The sequence below is a fragment of the Phyllostomus discolor genome, chromosome 6 (genome assembly GCF_004126475.2).
Source record: "Phyllostomus discolor isolate MPI-MPIP mPhyDis1 chromosome 6, mPhyDis1.pri.v3, whole genome shotgun sequence".
Taxonomy (NCBI): domain Eukaryota; kingdom Metazoa; phylum Chordata; class Mammalia; order Chiroptera; family Phyllostomidae; genus Phyllostomus; species Phyllostomus discolor.
This window is the reverse complement of record NC_040908.2, coordinates 10145290-10162102: the sequence shown is the minus strand read 5'-3', so window position 1 is coordinate 10162102 and position 16813 is coordinate 10145290. Positions and strand designations below refer to the sequence as shown.

At 40.8% G+C, this 16813-nt stretch overlaps 1 protein-coding gene across 3 annotated transcripts in view; it reads right to left on the bottom strand.

Moving 5' to 3' along the window:
• The window catches only part of TDRD15 (tudor domain containing 15), a 29489-nt gene extending 13387 nt beyond the window's left edge, over window positions 1–16102 (bottom strand). Inside the window, exons 1-2 of one of the 3 annotated variants that reach the window (XM_036027699.1) lie at window positions 15776–16102; window positions 1231–7435 (exon numbers count right to left, since the gene is read on the bottom strand). In XM_036027699.1, the coding sequence (XP_035883592.1) occupies window positions 1231–7432 (6202 nt within the window). In that variant the 5' untranslated portion in view covers window positions 7433–7435; window positions 15776–16102. Of the gene's footprint in view, window positions 1–1230; window positions 7679–9759; window positions 10134–15775 lie in introns of those variants that run through there. The other 2 variants (XM_036027698.1, XM_036027697.1) reach the window with 2 other exon arrangements.
• Window positions 16103–16813: the final 711 nt, after the last annotated feature.

The window sequence follows — 16813 nt, the reverse complement described above, 5'->3', positions numbered from 1 at the left end:
AAAGGGTTCATGTTAGATTCACCTCTTTCTCTGTCCTCCCTTTCTCTTCAGGGATAACTGACTCGATGTGTAAGTCTGGGGTAGGCCCCGCACTTAAAGAGGCTCTTCTTTGTGCCCATGTGGGTAAGTCTAACAGTTTTTCATTCATAACCGCATTTTCCCACGGAGATAAGCCACACTCATCAATGTTGCTTTTGGCTTTTTAAATAAATGTGATGTTTTTCCCATCGGTCGTCTTTCTCCCATCTCTTTCTAAAATGGTTTAGAATTCAGGCAGGGAATTGAGCCACTATTTATTAGTCTCGACCTGAACATTAGTTATCAACCTACTTTATAGAGTCGTGGTAAGCTTTATAGGAGGTAACACATATAAACTCCAAGCACCGTACCTGGAACATAGTAAGCACTCTAACATAACTGTAATGAAATAATAAAAGACTCAAAAATAAAAAGCATTTATCAAATCATTATAAAGTATCTAAATATCAATTCAAATGTAATATTCTTTCTAAAATTCATCTAAAATAAAAAAGAGATCTCCACTCGCTGAAGAAACATAATCTGTGACTGGTTATAACGAGGCATTGATAAAGTCGGAACAAACATCCACTGGGCAGGGAACATTCTTTGCAGCCTACAAGATCCCCAGGAACTATTCCACACAGCAAATGAAGTGCAGTGTGCACACACAGCAGGGTGAGACAGTGCCGCAGCACATAAAATAGTAACATTTTAGTATTTTGGAATCAGCTTGATGTCTACAAGTTTTAAGAAAAAAACATGCTAGTCAGTTTGTTCCATAAATTTAACTGCATTAACAATATGCCAAAAGCTCATAAAAGACCTAAATAAAGATAATATTTCATCTGATAAAAATATATAATAGAAAATTGATTCTTCAAAATGAGCCCGGGAAGCTCACTGATAGCAGTGGCAAGATTTATGAACTTGAGATCGATGGACCATCAGGAGTTTTGTCAAACCCCGGAAATCAGTTATAAACTGTACACGTATGTAACATGAACATGCAGATGACCACTCAAAAAAGGTAGAGTGAAGCATCATTTTATCCTTCAAGGGATCACTCCCAACTTAGTCATTTCCTCAGGTTTTCTAAGAAATTTTCTTGCACATGATAGTTTCAATTTAATTTTTGTACTTAACAAATTTTTAAAGAATCAAAAATAGAATCTACAAAAAAGAATCTACTTTTCTAAAATGGCTACTTACCTTTTAAGTGTTCTTCTGCTCTTTTTTCACTAACAGGCGGTGCTTTTACGGCTGTTTTCAAGTCCATTGTGTTATTTTCCTGTATTTCCTCGACCGGTAGCTTTTTGAATAGGTTTTCAATGCAATTGGTGCTATTCTGCAGACCACTAGGTCCTTCCCCAAATGAAGCTGCCACACACTTATCAAACGTAACCGTACTTTGGGGATTGTGTTTGTGGCTTTTCCTTAAGAGGTTCTTACAGACATCTTTTCTCTTTACAGTTTTCTGCTTTCTGAGTTTCTGTTTCTTGGTGCATGAACAATTGATATTTTCTCTTTTGTAACAATTGTGACCTGACAATGGGCAAATAGGCTTCCTCTGTAACTCATATGGGATTTTGGTAGATCCAACAGAAGTAACGTCAAGAGGATCTGAATCTTCAGAATACACCGCAAGACCAGATGCGACTAAGACATCTGCCAGACTGTTTTTGTCACAAGTGACATCCACTTTCAGTTTTGTTTCAAAACTACATTCCCTAACCTGAAAAACTAAGCCTGGTTTACTCAGGAAATCCAGAAAGAAACTTTTGGCTTCTTCATCCCAATGTTTCCCTTTAGCGGGTGAGACACCACGTAAGGCACAAGGGTAACTTAGCCTTGGCAAATTCAGAAGTTCCTCGGGAACGACTTTAAGATTGCTTACCTCTGAGTATGATATGTAAATGGAAGATCCGTAGTCAATCAACACAATAAGTAAAGACTGGTCAGAGACTTCAGCAATCTCTACTCTATTCCATTGATCTTCCAGTTCACATTTGAACAAACAGCTAGAGCCAGGGAGTAGGTGCTCTGGAGACACGGTCGGTAAGTTTTCCGGCAGATCAGAAAGCAGCGTGAAGACAGATCTCATTGTGTCAAAGGAATCTTCCAACTGAACACAGAAGTCAGACGGATCCGCAACAGCAGTGGCAACGCCAGAGTACGGCCTCCCGTTCTCCAGCCACGCCCTCGTAAACGCTCTTGTGGTACGTGGTGGTGATGCTGGAGTCTTGGATGCCACTTTGAAAATAATTTCTGAAGACCTAAGTTTGCTTTCTTCAACGTGAACTGCATGTGAGTTTAAAAATTCCAAAAGTAACAGGCCATCTACCAAAACTTCTACTTCCCAGGCAGAGTGTACATATTTCAGGAAAAGGATGTCTATTTCCAAATGAGCAAATAAATGCACAATGGACTCAAACGGCACGTTCCTAAAATTTTCAGACCAAATCCATTTACAAGGCACAGCTTGTCCTGGAATATTTCTGATCTCATTTGTCAGTGCCCTGATATTACATAAAGGCACGATTTCATACCTACCACAGTCTACTAAAAAAACAAGCACTTTCTCATCAACAGGCTTTTCTTCTACTTTTGATCGATACCACTTCAAAGTATTTTCAGACTTTGCCAAGCATTCTAAGCCCTTTTCAATATTTCCCACTGATGAAAAGGGTTTTTTTACTTCTTCAGCAATTGATTCGGTTAAGTCTGATAATTCCTTTTTACTTTTAGATAACTTCACGTAAAATGCCCCACTTTTCGAAACGTCGAGTATTTCAGCCTCTTCAAGTTGTCCAGGCTTTAAGTGCTTGAGAGGGATAGCACCCCACTGCTGGTGGGGCGGTTGAAGAAGCCCCAGACTTCCACACTCACTGGGTCTTCCTTTCTTCGTTTCACCCTCTCCATCAGGGCTTACCTTCTGAGAAACAACCCCAGGCATTGGCAATGCTGTTTCCTGTAATTTTGAACAGGCTGTCCATTTCAGTAGTTCATGAATGACACATTTCTCATCACAGATTATATTGACTTCCCACTTCTGCTCATGCTTCTTCAAAAATTCACAAGAAACCGTCCTGTCGCTCACTCTGGAAGCGAAGTAATCCACAGTCCCGCTGTCCCATATTTCGCCAGGCTCGTTCCATTTCACTCCGCTAAGGAAAGAATGGATTCCTAGCTGAGGAATAGCTAAGAACTCTCTCCTAAGTTCATAAATTTTAGATATGTGTACTACTTCAGTGTTGCCATAGTCAATAAATTCCACTTCGAATACATTTCCTAGCAGAATGTTCTTAATTACTGCTCTGTAAATGGCACTGTCAGCAGAGTATTCCGCAATCACAAGGTCTCCCACTCTGTGCTGAACTGGTTTTCTCTCCCTCACTATATCTGCTCTTCTTTCGTTCAGAGCATCTGCAAGTCTGATGATTACACTTTCATTCTCGGCAAGATGAATATGGAAACTTGCCGGATTGCTGATATTGGAAACATACCCTTTAACTTGGGCATTCAAGTAAATTTTGGGTTGAGGAAGGTCTTTGATCTGCGGTCTTGCAAGGCTACACGGGTTCTGCGAGGTTACTTGATGTAATTCTCTGATAAAAGACTGGGACGCAGCCCTTGCTGATGTCTCACCCACAGCGTTTTCATCAGGAGTATGTGCGGATCCGGGGACAATTTTTACACCTTTGTTTTTCAGTCCACTGTTCACAGACTTCTTTACTTTGTTTTTAGACCCAGGTTCAATTTTATAGCAAACTGATGGTTTCAAAAGCCTGGCATATATACTTTTGGAATTCATTAACTGATGTATTTTGCTTTCAGAATATGTTACTAGACACGTTTTGTTCATCGTATCATGGTGATAGTTTTCTATTTTGCCCTTCCAAGAAACAGCAAGTCTCTTATTCTCATTTATTTTCTGACCCTTCTCCACACAGTGTCCTGGGTCACAGTGTTTTTTTCCATATGCATGAAGCAGCATTTTAATTTTCTGATTTATATGTTGATACCCATCAAACAGTTCTACACCAAGCTGGCCATCTGACTCCCTGGACAGTACTACCGCCCTTAATGGTTTCCCCAGGAAATTATCTTCAAACCAGCTGCTGATTTCCGCGGGAATGTCTACATCTCTAAGGTCTGACAGAAAGCACTTCACGGCTTGCACGGGTGTGTACAGCAACTCCGGAAACTGATCAGAAATAGCCCTCAACATACTTCCTTCTGCCAATTGCTTGTTTCCAAAGTCCACAAAGTAAACCAGAAAGTCAGAAAACGAACCTGACCTTGGCACCGCTAAAGCTCTGTAAGAGAGACCGTCCTCTGCATATTTACATAAGCACAACCTCTTTTTGCCAGAATATTTTGGACAACTGTTGAGGTTGATCTCGGTGATTTTCGTTTCTATCATCTCTAGGTCTTTATTATTTCTACTAAGTTGGCAATAAAACTTCTTGGGACTATATATATGGGAAATATACATTTCTTCCTCACTTCCAATTTTTATGTTAAAGGAGGAATAACAGTAGCTGTAAAGACTGACCGAGGATGGGAATGGCTTTGATAACGTACTATACTGGGCAGAGCCATGATTGATAAGAAATTCTTTCGCACTAGCAAGTGGAGACTGTAAATCCACCAAATTACATAAATGATTTGACTGTAAAATAATCAAGGCACAGATGACACAAGTCAATAACCCTCTAGACAAAGAAATGAAATTCCCAAAGTCTCTGTATGCTGCCTCTGTCCAACTTAATAATTTACAGCTAGCGGGGTCGACTAAATGGTTAAGCCTACATCTGAAGGCTTGGCCTTCTAAAAAAAGAAAATGCGGGTTAATCGCACAAAGGTCTTTAATCAAAACTCTTTCCTGATAACCATAATCAACCAACACCACATCAACTTCTTTATTTGACACTTGCGTCAGAACCGCAGCTCTATACCACTTCCTGTCTTTGGAATACTTCGCAACGCAAGCAATCTGCCCAAGCTGGTAAGGATCAGAATGAATGCTGTAGTAAGTCTGAATTTGTTCCATCAGTAATCTTAGGTCTTCTAACTTACACTGCAGCTGGCATGAGAAGTCACCTGGGCCGCAAGAATAAGAACACTTAACTTCAAGGACTGTCCCGGGTTTAAACAGATATTCCTTATAAGGCCATGGTGACTCCGGATCCACAGACAAGGCGAAAGGGCTTTTTAAATTTGAGAAATTAACAGCTGTCGACTTTAACAAAGACATACTGCTTTCTTTTAGCTTATTCGAATAAGACTTTTTAGGTTTACGTCCTTTAGGAAGGGCGGATAAGATCTTTTTAATACGAACTTTGGTTTTCGATTTTAAATTGAACATCAAACACTGATTTACAGGTCGTGGATGACATTCTGGCTCTACTTCCCAATATTCTGCATATCCAGCGTGTACCATGAGGGAGACAACATCCATGTTTTCCGAGGCTTCGATACTCTGGATATTGACAGTGTACTTGTCATCTTTTTTTCCTATAACTTGCAGCAAAATTGCTTTGTTCAAGATAATCTTTTTAAAATAATCCGTTGCTGCCTTCACCCATATATCTTCAACAGGAAATATATGCGCAAGTGAACAGCACATGGCTAAGGCGGGCAACTCACGAAACTCTGGAAGCAGAGTTCTTACGTCAAAAAATGGTACGGAATCAGTATTTCCATAATCCAAAAAGTAAACATCAATCTTAGAACCATTAATTTCAGTGATGACAGCTCTGTAAAAACATCTGTCCTTGCTATATCGTGCACAACAAAATAAGCCAGGTTCTGGATTTCTTAGAATTAGCTCATCATTTTCATGTATATCATAAAACTTGTTTATATTTTTCATTACATCTTGAAATTCATTCTGATGCTCATTGATGCGTACCCAGAAATTTGATGGGTTTAATACGTATGCCACGGAAGCTATGTAGGCAGTGTCTATCTCCATTTCTACATTTTTAATAGGAAAATCTACTTTCAAAGTATCGTTCTTGCTTAAAGAGTCTATCAACCGTTCAGTATTTCCAATAAAACTCTCAACTGCAAACCTGTTTGCATCAAAAGCACCAGTGTCTCTCAGCATATTAGAGATTTTTAAATCAGGCACTGGACAAAGTACCCGGGTGCCTCGAGTTTTCAGCAGACACTTAGAATTAATTGTAGGCTCTTGAGTTTGTAATGTCACGTAATACACATGTTCGTCCTTATTAAGCCAATCAATGTGTGCATACACTATTTGCCCCAACAGAGCTTGTTTGAACACCCTGAGTTGAAGTTTTCTTGCATCCACGTCTGGGTTACGTAAATATGTCAGAGAACATGGAAACGAAAATAATGGAACTGAAGTAAAATCCTGTTTCAGTTTTTTTACGTGAATGGAGGGTATGGCCTCGCTACTGCCATAATCCATAAACCAAACTCTCACTTGATTGTTGGGCAGGACCTGCTGAAGAATGCCTCGATGCCACTGCCCGTCTCTCCGTCTGGCAACACAGAGCAGTCCGAAATTGTCGCACATAGGGCTGCTCTCTTGACAGACAATGTCATAATGCAAATTCATGCATGCTGTCAAGTCCTCCAACTCTGGAATCCATTTAAGTAATTGACAATAAAATTTACTTGGGCTCAGTGCAGATGATACCTTTACACTTTCGATACTACCTATTGACAAAGCTGGCTGCAAATTATCCAAAACGTGCTGGATATCAAGTAAAGTGTCGCTGTTAGTTAACGATAATTCAGGGCTCTTAGGTTGTAATAAATCAGGCATTTGTTGTTGTGGAAATTCTTTTAACATTTCAACAATGAGACAAAATGAATCCCCATCAATCAGTCTTCCTAATTTTAATTCAAGAACCTGGGATATAATTTTTGGCACTTCAAGAAGGATCCTCTGAAGAGGAAACATAGCCTGCATACAACCTTTCACTTGCAGTCCCACTAATGACTTGAAGTAATTCAAAGCCCTAGGAGACCATTTTTCTCCAATTGGTAGTATGTTCGCAAAAATACCAAACACTATGCGTGGTGGTAGTTCAAATACCTTGCCACAGGCTGAAGCGACCTGCGTACTACTGACTCTCAGTTCTTCTCCACGATCTATGAGGAGCACTGTATAGAGTTCATTTTTCTTTTCCAAAACTCTTCCTCTCTGCCATTCTCCAGACACTCTTTCTTCTACCAAACAAAATTCATTAACGTCCACGTTATTTTTTACTTTGGGAATATGCTGTATTTCCCTTTGCAATATGTGGTAGTCAAAGTCACATTCGGTATTACTTCTGCCTTGAAATCTCACCAGAATGTCCTTTGGACAAATTTCTATACGTGATATCGTCATATCCATATCTAAAAATGTTGGTAATGGAGATGAAGGATTCATGTTCTAAAAAGAAATAATAAGTACTAATTAGCTTCTGGACAATTGGCTGTAAAAATTCAATGAGATTAGCCCTTATATCAAATTGGTATGTAAACAGAAACCTTCAAAATAATTCTATCCCTATATTTATCAAATAGGATGTGTTAATAAAAATTACAGACACTGGACAAGATGATAGAGAGATAAATAAAATGCATCTAACTGTTCATTGCCTTCCATATTTTCCTATTAAAATAATGAGAATACAAAAATAGGAAATATAGTGTGTGTGTGTGTGTGTGTGTGTGTGTGTGTAATCACTGTAAAGCAAAGAAGAATAACCTTTATTTTCCAGGAACTAACAAATTTCTACCAGATATTAGACAGCTGTGGTACAAATAGAAGGAAGCTAAAAAAAAGCCCCTGAAGACCTCCTGCTCCTGTGAGAAAACTACTTTCCCTCATGCAGGCTTCTTCCAACAACCCGTAACTCAACGAAGCGAGTGCTAGAAGCAAGGGCAGACAGAGAACCAATAGGGGACACTGTCTACACTCCCCCCACTCTGCGTAAATTAGTAATATTTGGACCCTATCAGCAATACTAGACAACTCCAGGATTCTTCTTTGATCGAGGGCAATAGGCTGAGTCCTGGACAGAAAAAAGGAAACCCAGGTCTTTCCATGAAAGGCCTGGAGGCAGGTTATAGGTACATCCAGGCCTTGTTGCTGGCATGGCTGGCCACAAAAAGATGGAGGAAGGAAAGGAGGAGGAGAATTCTTTAGTGCAGAGGCAAAGTTCCCTATAGTTCTGCTCATTTTTTAAATGGCAAGGTAAACATTCAGAACTATAAATATTCCATAAATTCATGTGAGAACCAACATCTATTATAACAGGATACAGCTTAACTTATATTTGGATGTGAGTTAACAGCTGACAATTATCAATTTTTTATGAGGATGAGAAAAACATGGAACCTAAAAAAATGAGGAAACCACTTAAAAAAAAAAAAAACAAGGAAATGCTCCCCTCAGGAATAAATGTACTGAAAGGAAATAGCAAAGGATTGTTTTTCAAAAGTCTAATTCCTGTTTTCAAGAAGGTCAAAAGAGAATAATGCATTTTTATATGGCTAAGTAGTTATTAAGATGCCACACCTAAGATTAGGAAGAACTATATGTACATGAGAAATTTAAAACTGCATGGGAGCCCTGGCCAGATAGCTCAGTTGGTTGGAGCATTGTTCCAATACATCGGGGTTGCAGGTTCGATCTCCGGTCAGAACACAGACAAGAAGCAACCAACGAATGCATAAATGAGTGTCTGTATGTCTTCTGTCTCTCACTTAGGTCAGGAAATTAAAAAGAAATTTTAACTACATGGGGAAAGTTAACACACAATAAAGATAAATGGGGTAGAAATACATTTTGGGGAGAATACACCAAAATTCAGGGGGAAAGAATAAAAAAGATGAAAGAGGAGCATGAAGGACAGGGCTATAAAATCTTATCAAAGCATAAACGTTATCTCAGAGATAAAAATAACAGAACAGACCTTTCCAAGACTTAAAATCCAAGTCCAGATGGAAATGGGCACAGGAAAGCTAGATAAAGAGATAAGATTTAGGAACATCAGAGCTCTGACTATGGTTTTCATTTCTTCCTCAATAATTAATGTTTTGTGGCAATCAGCATGTTCTGATCTATACAGATTCCAGGCTATGCTTACTTGATCCTGGAACCCTCAAGAATAAAATCAATGGACAATACACTGAAGATTTTGGCTGGAAGAAACCAAAACACTTCAGAACAAGACAGGCCTTCTTAAGCCACCATTACTTAAGGTGGCAGGCCTTCACCCAATTTCCAGACTTTTGTCTGTTTACAGACCTATAATTCCTTCCATGAATGATGACCAGGTACTCTTAAGAAAGGGTCCTGTGCTGGACTATACCAAGGAAATTCTTTTTGGCAGTCATCCAAAGAGTCATGTGACCATTTACCTGAATAAATGGGAAAAGGAAAAAAAGTACATAAGTCTTTCAGAACCACAACACTCTTTTTAAGCACAAAAAGCAGATGTAGCCAGAAAGATTCCTTCATTAAGTGAAGGTGATGTATACCATGTTAGGCCAAAGAAAGCCTGAAGACCTAAGGAAGTTGCATGATCAGATTATTCAATCTACCAGAAGCCTTCTCCACACCTCTCTCCCTCCCCTCAAATACAAATGGCCTAACAGCAGAAGGGTGAAAAAAATCTGGGCCTGGTTTACACATGCTCTGACTTAATGCTAGTAAGTTCCAGAAATAGACGGCTAAGACATTGCATCCCAACCCAGGGGAGAACTAACCTGAGAAACACGAGGAAATATTCACAGCTGATGAGACTACTGATGCGTCTACTTTCCCTGTAGAAGAAATTACTTGAGTTAATCTCCGCACATTAATTGGCAATACCTAATAGTTTCTGCAAGATGATTAGTAATGCTCTAGTCTTGCAGAAGATTATCTTACAAGGATGTCTGAAGAAGAAGTGTGTGGATGAGCCTCTAAACACTGACATATGAAAAGAAAATTTGTAGGTCCCATGTAATGCTCACAAAAGGGTCTCACTATGGAAAAAATTCTTATTCAGGTACACAGATAACGTATTCCATGGATTTCTTTTTTATTATTATTTTATTATTTTTTTAAATTATTTTATTGGTGTTCAAGTACAGTTGTTTGCATTTACCCCCCCTCCGTCACTCCCCCCCACCCCAGCCATCCTCACCTCCCTCCCCTGATTCCACCCCCTCCCGTTGGTTTTGTCCATGTGTCCTTTATAGTTGTTCCTGAAAATCCTTCACTTCTTTCCCCCTATTATTCCCTCCCACCTCCCCTCTGGTTACTGCCGGGTTGTTCTTAATTTCAATGTCTCTGGTTATATTTTGCTTGCTTGTTTGTGTTGTTGATTAGGTTCCACTTAAAAGTAAGATCATATGGTATTTGTCTTTCACCATCTGGCTTATTTCACTTAGCATAATGCTCTCCAGTTCCATCCATGCTTTCCCACTAAGATCACGAACAAGATAAGAATGTCTGCTTTCACCACTCCTATTTGACATAGTACTGGAAGTCCTAGCCACAGCAATCAGACAAGAAAAAGAAATAAAAGGCATTCGAATTGGAAAGAAGGAAGCAAAACTGTCATTGTTTACAGATGACATGATAGTGTACATAGCAAATCCTATTGACTCCACCAAAAAACTACTCAACCTAATAAGTGAATTTGGCAAAACAGTGGGATACAAAGTCAATATTCAGAAATCAAAGGCATTTTTGTACACCAACAATGAAATATCAGAAACAGAAATCAGAATAAAAATCCCATTTGATATAGCAACAAGAAAAATAAAGTACCTAGGAATAAACCTAACCAAAGAGGTGAAAGACCTATACTTAGAAAACGACACAACACTGAAGAAAGAAATTAAGGGAAGCACATACCATGTTCATGGATTGGAAGAATTAACATCATCAAAATGTCCGTACTACCCAAAGCAATTTATAGATTCAATGTAATCTCTATTGAAGTACCAATGACATATTTCACAGATACAGAACAAATACTTCAAAAATTTGTATGGAACCACAAATAACACCTAACTAATAGCTGCAGCAATTTTGAGAAAGAAGAACAAAGTAGGAGGGATCACAATATCTGATATCAAACTGTATTACAAAGTCACTATAATCAAAATAGCCTGGTACTGGCATAAGAACAGACACATAGACCAATGGAACAGAACAGAGAGCCCAGAAATAAACCCAAGTCTCTATGGTCAGTTATGGACAAAGGGGACAGAAGCATAAAATGGAGTAAAAACAGCCTCTTTAACAAATGGTGTTGAGAGACCTGGACAGCTACGTGTAAAAAAATGAAACTCGATCACCAATTTACACCATACACAACAATATTGCATGGATTTCAATCAGTCTCCTTCACCTGCCTCTCCAGTGATTGCTCAATAAAACTATGAAGTTCTCAGTTGTCATGGATAGAGTTCCTACCCTTGTGTATCTGAAGATCAGACTTTAACAATTCAGAGAAAATTATTATTTATTCAATATTTTTAAAAGGTTTCATTACATTAGTTTAACTGATCTTCACATTAATGTGTTCATTTTTCGAATTAAAAAACTGAAGGTAAAAGATACTCATGACCTAGAGGCTACCAAAAAATATTAAAAATTCCAACATCACAGGCAAAAAATACAGCAATAACAAATTTAAAATCAATATAACCTACCACACAAAAGATTTGCTCAGACTAAATATCTGACACTTTCTTCCAGCTCTGCTCTCTAGCCCAAACTACCGTCCTCTACATCTGTAATACCAGATTTCTAACTTGTATTCCTGCTTTTGTTCTTAATCTTACCTTACCCAATGCCCCTTGCCCCACTCCTTGACTATTCTCAGCTCAAAAAAGAAATCAGTAGCTCCTAACTTCACTCAGGGTGAAAACTAAAGCCATCCCAATGGCTTATGAAGTCCTACAAGATCTAACCACTGCCGATGCCACCACGACCCCCTGCCCAACGCACACACATTTTCTCTTCTCTTATCTCCATTACACACATTATACCACAGCGACAGGGCCATACCATGCCTTCAAGGCCTTGACTCTGGGTTTGGGGTTTACTGCTTCCAGAAACAACTTGCTCCCTCACCTCCTTCAAGCTTTGTCAGAATGTTTCCTTGTAGGTGAAGCATTTCCTGCCCACTTCATTTAAATCTGCAAACTTTCCCTAATTTAAAAGATTCTAGGTGCCTCCTTAACCTTTCTTTATCTAGCACCAAAAAAAGGTTTTATTAAACTATTGCTTCTCAAATACTTGGTCTTAGGGCTCTTATACTCCTAAATATTAAGGATCCTATTATGGACTGAATTTGTGTGCCCTACCCTAAACTCCTAGGTTGAAACTCTACCCCCAGGGTGATGGTATTAAAAAGTGGGGCCTTTGGGAGGTAATTAGCATCAGAAGAGGTCATGAGATAGAACCTTCATGAATGTGATTAGTGCCCTAAGAAGTCAGAAGAGATCTTTCTCTCGGTTCTCCGCTATATGAGGACACAAGGAGTACACAGGCATCTATAGGATGCCCGGAAGCAGGCTTTCAGCAGACACAAGGTCTGCCATCACCTTGACCTTAGACTTCTCAGACTGCAGAACTGTGAGAAATAAACTTTTGTTATTTACAGGCCATCTGGTTTAAGGTATTTTGCTATAGCAGCCCGAGCTCAGACAGACTTCAAAGAGTCTTTGTTTATGTGGCTTCTAACCTGTCAACATTTACCATACTTGAAATAAAAACAAATTTTTTAAATATTTATTAATTCTAAAAATAAACCCGTTAAATGTTAACTATTTTATGAAAGTAATTTTATTTTTCAAAACCTCAATGCCTGATCAACAGAAAAATTGCTCGATTTGATAGGGGACTCAAGACTTGAAAAATTTTAGCTTAAGGTGAAAAGTTATAAACCTAGCAAGTAATATGTATGTTAAAGCTTTTGTTTCAGAAACTACAGATAAGGCCCATCCTGGTTCCTGGGAAAAACAGCTGATCTCCTGGGGCTAGAGATTACCACCTGGGGACAAGATGGAGGCATCCGGGCCTTTTGTTCCAGGGGAGCAGATGACCCCCTGCCTCTGGGAACAGCTAATTGCCGAGGACAGGAATGTTGCAGCTTCTGAATCTCAAAGCCCTCACTGCACCTTGTTTGTCCTCCCCCACCGCCTTATAAAAGATCTGGCCAGGAAAGAGAAGGGAAGATGGTTTGTTAGGGTGTGAACCTGCCATCTTCTTGGATCTCCGGCCATCTGAATAAAGTGCCCATAAAAGATTTAATCACTATCATTGCTTATTGGATTTGGTAGTGACAAGCAGCCCGAATGCCAGTGTCTTTTCCGGTTACAGATTCTCATAGCTGCTTCTGCATGCAATGTGCTGCAGTAGGTTGTTTTGAGTAAAGTATGTAATAAAATCTGGCCACACACAGACATATACCATATTTTTGGACTATAAGACACACTTTTCCCCCCAAATTTGGGAGGAAATGGGGGTGCATCTTATAGTCCAAATATAGCTTACCTGGCTCAAGGTGGGGGGCAGTGACCTGTTATTTATGTTATTAAATACCTTACCATATTTTTTTGCTTCAAAAATTTTTTCCCTATTTTCCTCCTCTAAAACCTAGGTGCATCTTATGGTCCAGTGCATCTTACAGTCCGAAAAACTCGGTAGTTAGAGAAAAGAAGAGCATTTTAATAGCTTTTTCTTATAACTGAGAATATTATTATTTGATATTCACAAAAACTCAAGTGAGTGGTCATTTCTTACAAGTTATTTAAAAATGGAATATTAAACCATGTAAGTGAACTTTTGGTACTCTGTTACCTTAAAATCCCTTGGTCTACCTTGCATGTTAGCAGAATTTGTAAAGTGAATGATTTTAAAGATATTGCATTGATTTGTATATGGATTCAGAGTTATGCCGAACTTCCACATATTGACGTGTTACATTACCAACATCACAGACCTAATTAATATCACCACCAAGCTCATCAGAAAGCTCGGGTACCGGGGGAAGCCCTCGAGCTCACAGGTACAGGGACACGTTTCCCAGCTTCCTAAATCTACCTTTAAAGCTTAAATTTTGTCATTGATAAACATTGTCAGTTGCTTTCTTTAAAGTGTCAAGCTTGCTACACTCATTTAAAACGAAAAAAGTCTGCAAAATACCCAAATCTGAACAACCGTAGTCTGTTACAGAAGTACAAAGAGAACCACATAATGGCTGTGTGCTCTACAATGGAAACAGCTCAGCAGTGAAAAGGAACAGAGTATTAATACACACCGCAACACAGAGGAATCTCGAAATAATTATTCCGAGGGAAAGAAAGCAGAGAATCGCACTCCATTGGTAGTGGGAAAAAATGAAATGGAATAAATATCACTAAGAGAGACACTTAAAATAGGGGTCAGAAGGGTATTGAGGAAGCAGGGCCTCGCCACATCTGTGCCTCAGCTCTGAGAGCTGTTATTATGAAGTCGCTCAACCTGTTGCTAAACCATTTAAGGCTGAGCCCAAAACATCCAGGAACCACTGCAGCGAGGACACAGAGAAACTCCACCCCCTTCCTCCTCAGTTTCACCTCCCTCATTTGCATATTGGAGCTAACCAATCCCTGTTAACATAGCCATCAATCCTTTATTTGCATGAAGGAATTACATTTTCCAGCTTTTTGCCCTTTGAAATCCCTGCCTTTCTTTGTTTCCTCCCCAGTGCCGTTTGAGTTGCCACTGAATCTGTGTTTCTTAGGATGCAACTCTTTTTGCTCCAATAAGTGCCTTGGCTCTTTATGATCGCTTGAACCTCTTCTTTGGTTAACACCACGCATACAAAATCCTAGAAAATGCAAACCAACCTATAATTACAGAAAGCAGTTCAGTGCTGTGAGGTGGAGCCCAGGAGAAACTTCGGGGAGTGACGGAGATGTCTGTCTTGATTACAGTGCTTTCCTGCATGCAGGCATGTGGTAAAAGTCTCCAAATTCTGCAGTTAACGTGCAGACTGTTGCACCTCAATTATACTCTAAGGGAAGCCGTGAAACACACGCACATACACGCCACACAACCCAAATGTTTATTAATGGTGGAACATCAGAGTACACGATAGGGCTCTTTTATTCTTTTAATTACTAATAACAAGCAGCGAGCTGAATCTATTGGCACCGGTTGGGCTGGGCAGGGTGGGAGTAACGTGTCTGGGGTCCGAGAAGGGTACTTGTGAGGGGTGCGGGGGGGGGGGGGGGGGGGCATGCGTGGGGCCAACAGATGCACCGGTGAAGGGTCAGTTAGGAGACGGTCATGGCAAAACTGACGTGGGATTAACGTGACCTTCTTTTTAGCTTACATGCTGCCCTAGGCTCCTATTTCATTTTTAAAATTCCAAAAGGTAAAAAGTTATTTCTGAACGTGTACTGAAGTATTTCAGCAATGAGGTGGTTCAGCAAAAACAAAGTCCTTCGGAAGAGCGCGTCCACACCCTGACTTCATGCCCTTGGCTCTCCGCAAGTAAAAACGGGCCCCCGAGCTGACCTGGGGCAAACCTGCTCTGAACCCGGCGCCCCCCACCCACCCGGGCTGAGCCACAGAGGCCGTTAGAAGGCAGTGGACCGGCAGGAGCCAAGGGCATCCCGGGCACAGGGGGTGGAGAGCCCAGGCCACTCTTCTGAGGCCAAAGCCACGCGGCCCAAGGGACCGCGGAGAGGAAGGATAACGCCCGCACCCTAAGTAGGCAGAGCTTGGACTTACATTGAGTCCCCAGCGTGGGTCAGCCTGGTCCTCCCACAGCTCCGAGAAGGTGCCAGGGCCGAAGATGGCGGCAACCTTGAGGTCCCATCTGGCCCCTTATAGGCCCCAGGGCGCGTGCACAGAGGGTGAGCTCACAGCTGATCGCACTTCCTCCCGCCCCACCCCCAACTCCTCGACCCAGTCAAGCCCGGGAGGGTGAGGCTGCTGTGTGGGGCCCAGGAAGGCCTGTGCCCCATCTGAGCTCCAAGCTCCAGGTGGGCGGCCTCACAGCCGCGTCACTCAGGAATAGGCTAATGCCCTGGTTAGAGCCTCTTTTTGGGGGGTGGGGGGGGCTGCATGGGCTAGGATGGTATAGAGGATGTGGCTTGCATGTGAGTGTGGCACATCACGATGGGGTCGCCCCATTTGTCTTATTGGGCAAAGGCTGCAGAGCAGGGATTGCGGCTGCCCAAGGTAGAAACCCTGGGGCCCTCCGTGAGTTTACAGATCAGTGCAAGTAACGGCCATTTAGGGAACACCTGTTAAGCAGCTGTTTAGGAATGTAATCCCATTTAATTCTGTTTTTCTATTTGGAAGAAATTTGAATGGAGTCTATGCGTTAGACAGTGGTGATTTATCATGCTAATTTCCTGAACCCAATGGGAGTTTTGGGGTTATATGGGAGAAAGCTCCTGCCTGTAGGAAATACACAGCAAAGTGCTGGGGATGACATGGCCTGTCATCAGCACTTTACTCTCAAGTTACTGGGGGGAGGGAGGGCATGTCCTTTCTACTCTTCTTGTCCCTTTCCTGTAAACTTGAGATTTCAAAAGATACAGAGTGAATGTATATGATTTCCCACGTGGAATCTAGTGAACAACACAAAAAGATGAACAAAACAGAAACCCAGGCATGGGCATGTGGAAGAGACTGACAGCTGTCAGAGCGGAGATGGAACTGGATGGAAGAAGGTGAAGGAATCAGCCAGAGGACATACATGCATGACCCACAGACACCGGCAACGGGGCAGCCATGGCCAGAGGGAAGGGGGTGGGGTGG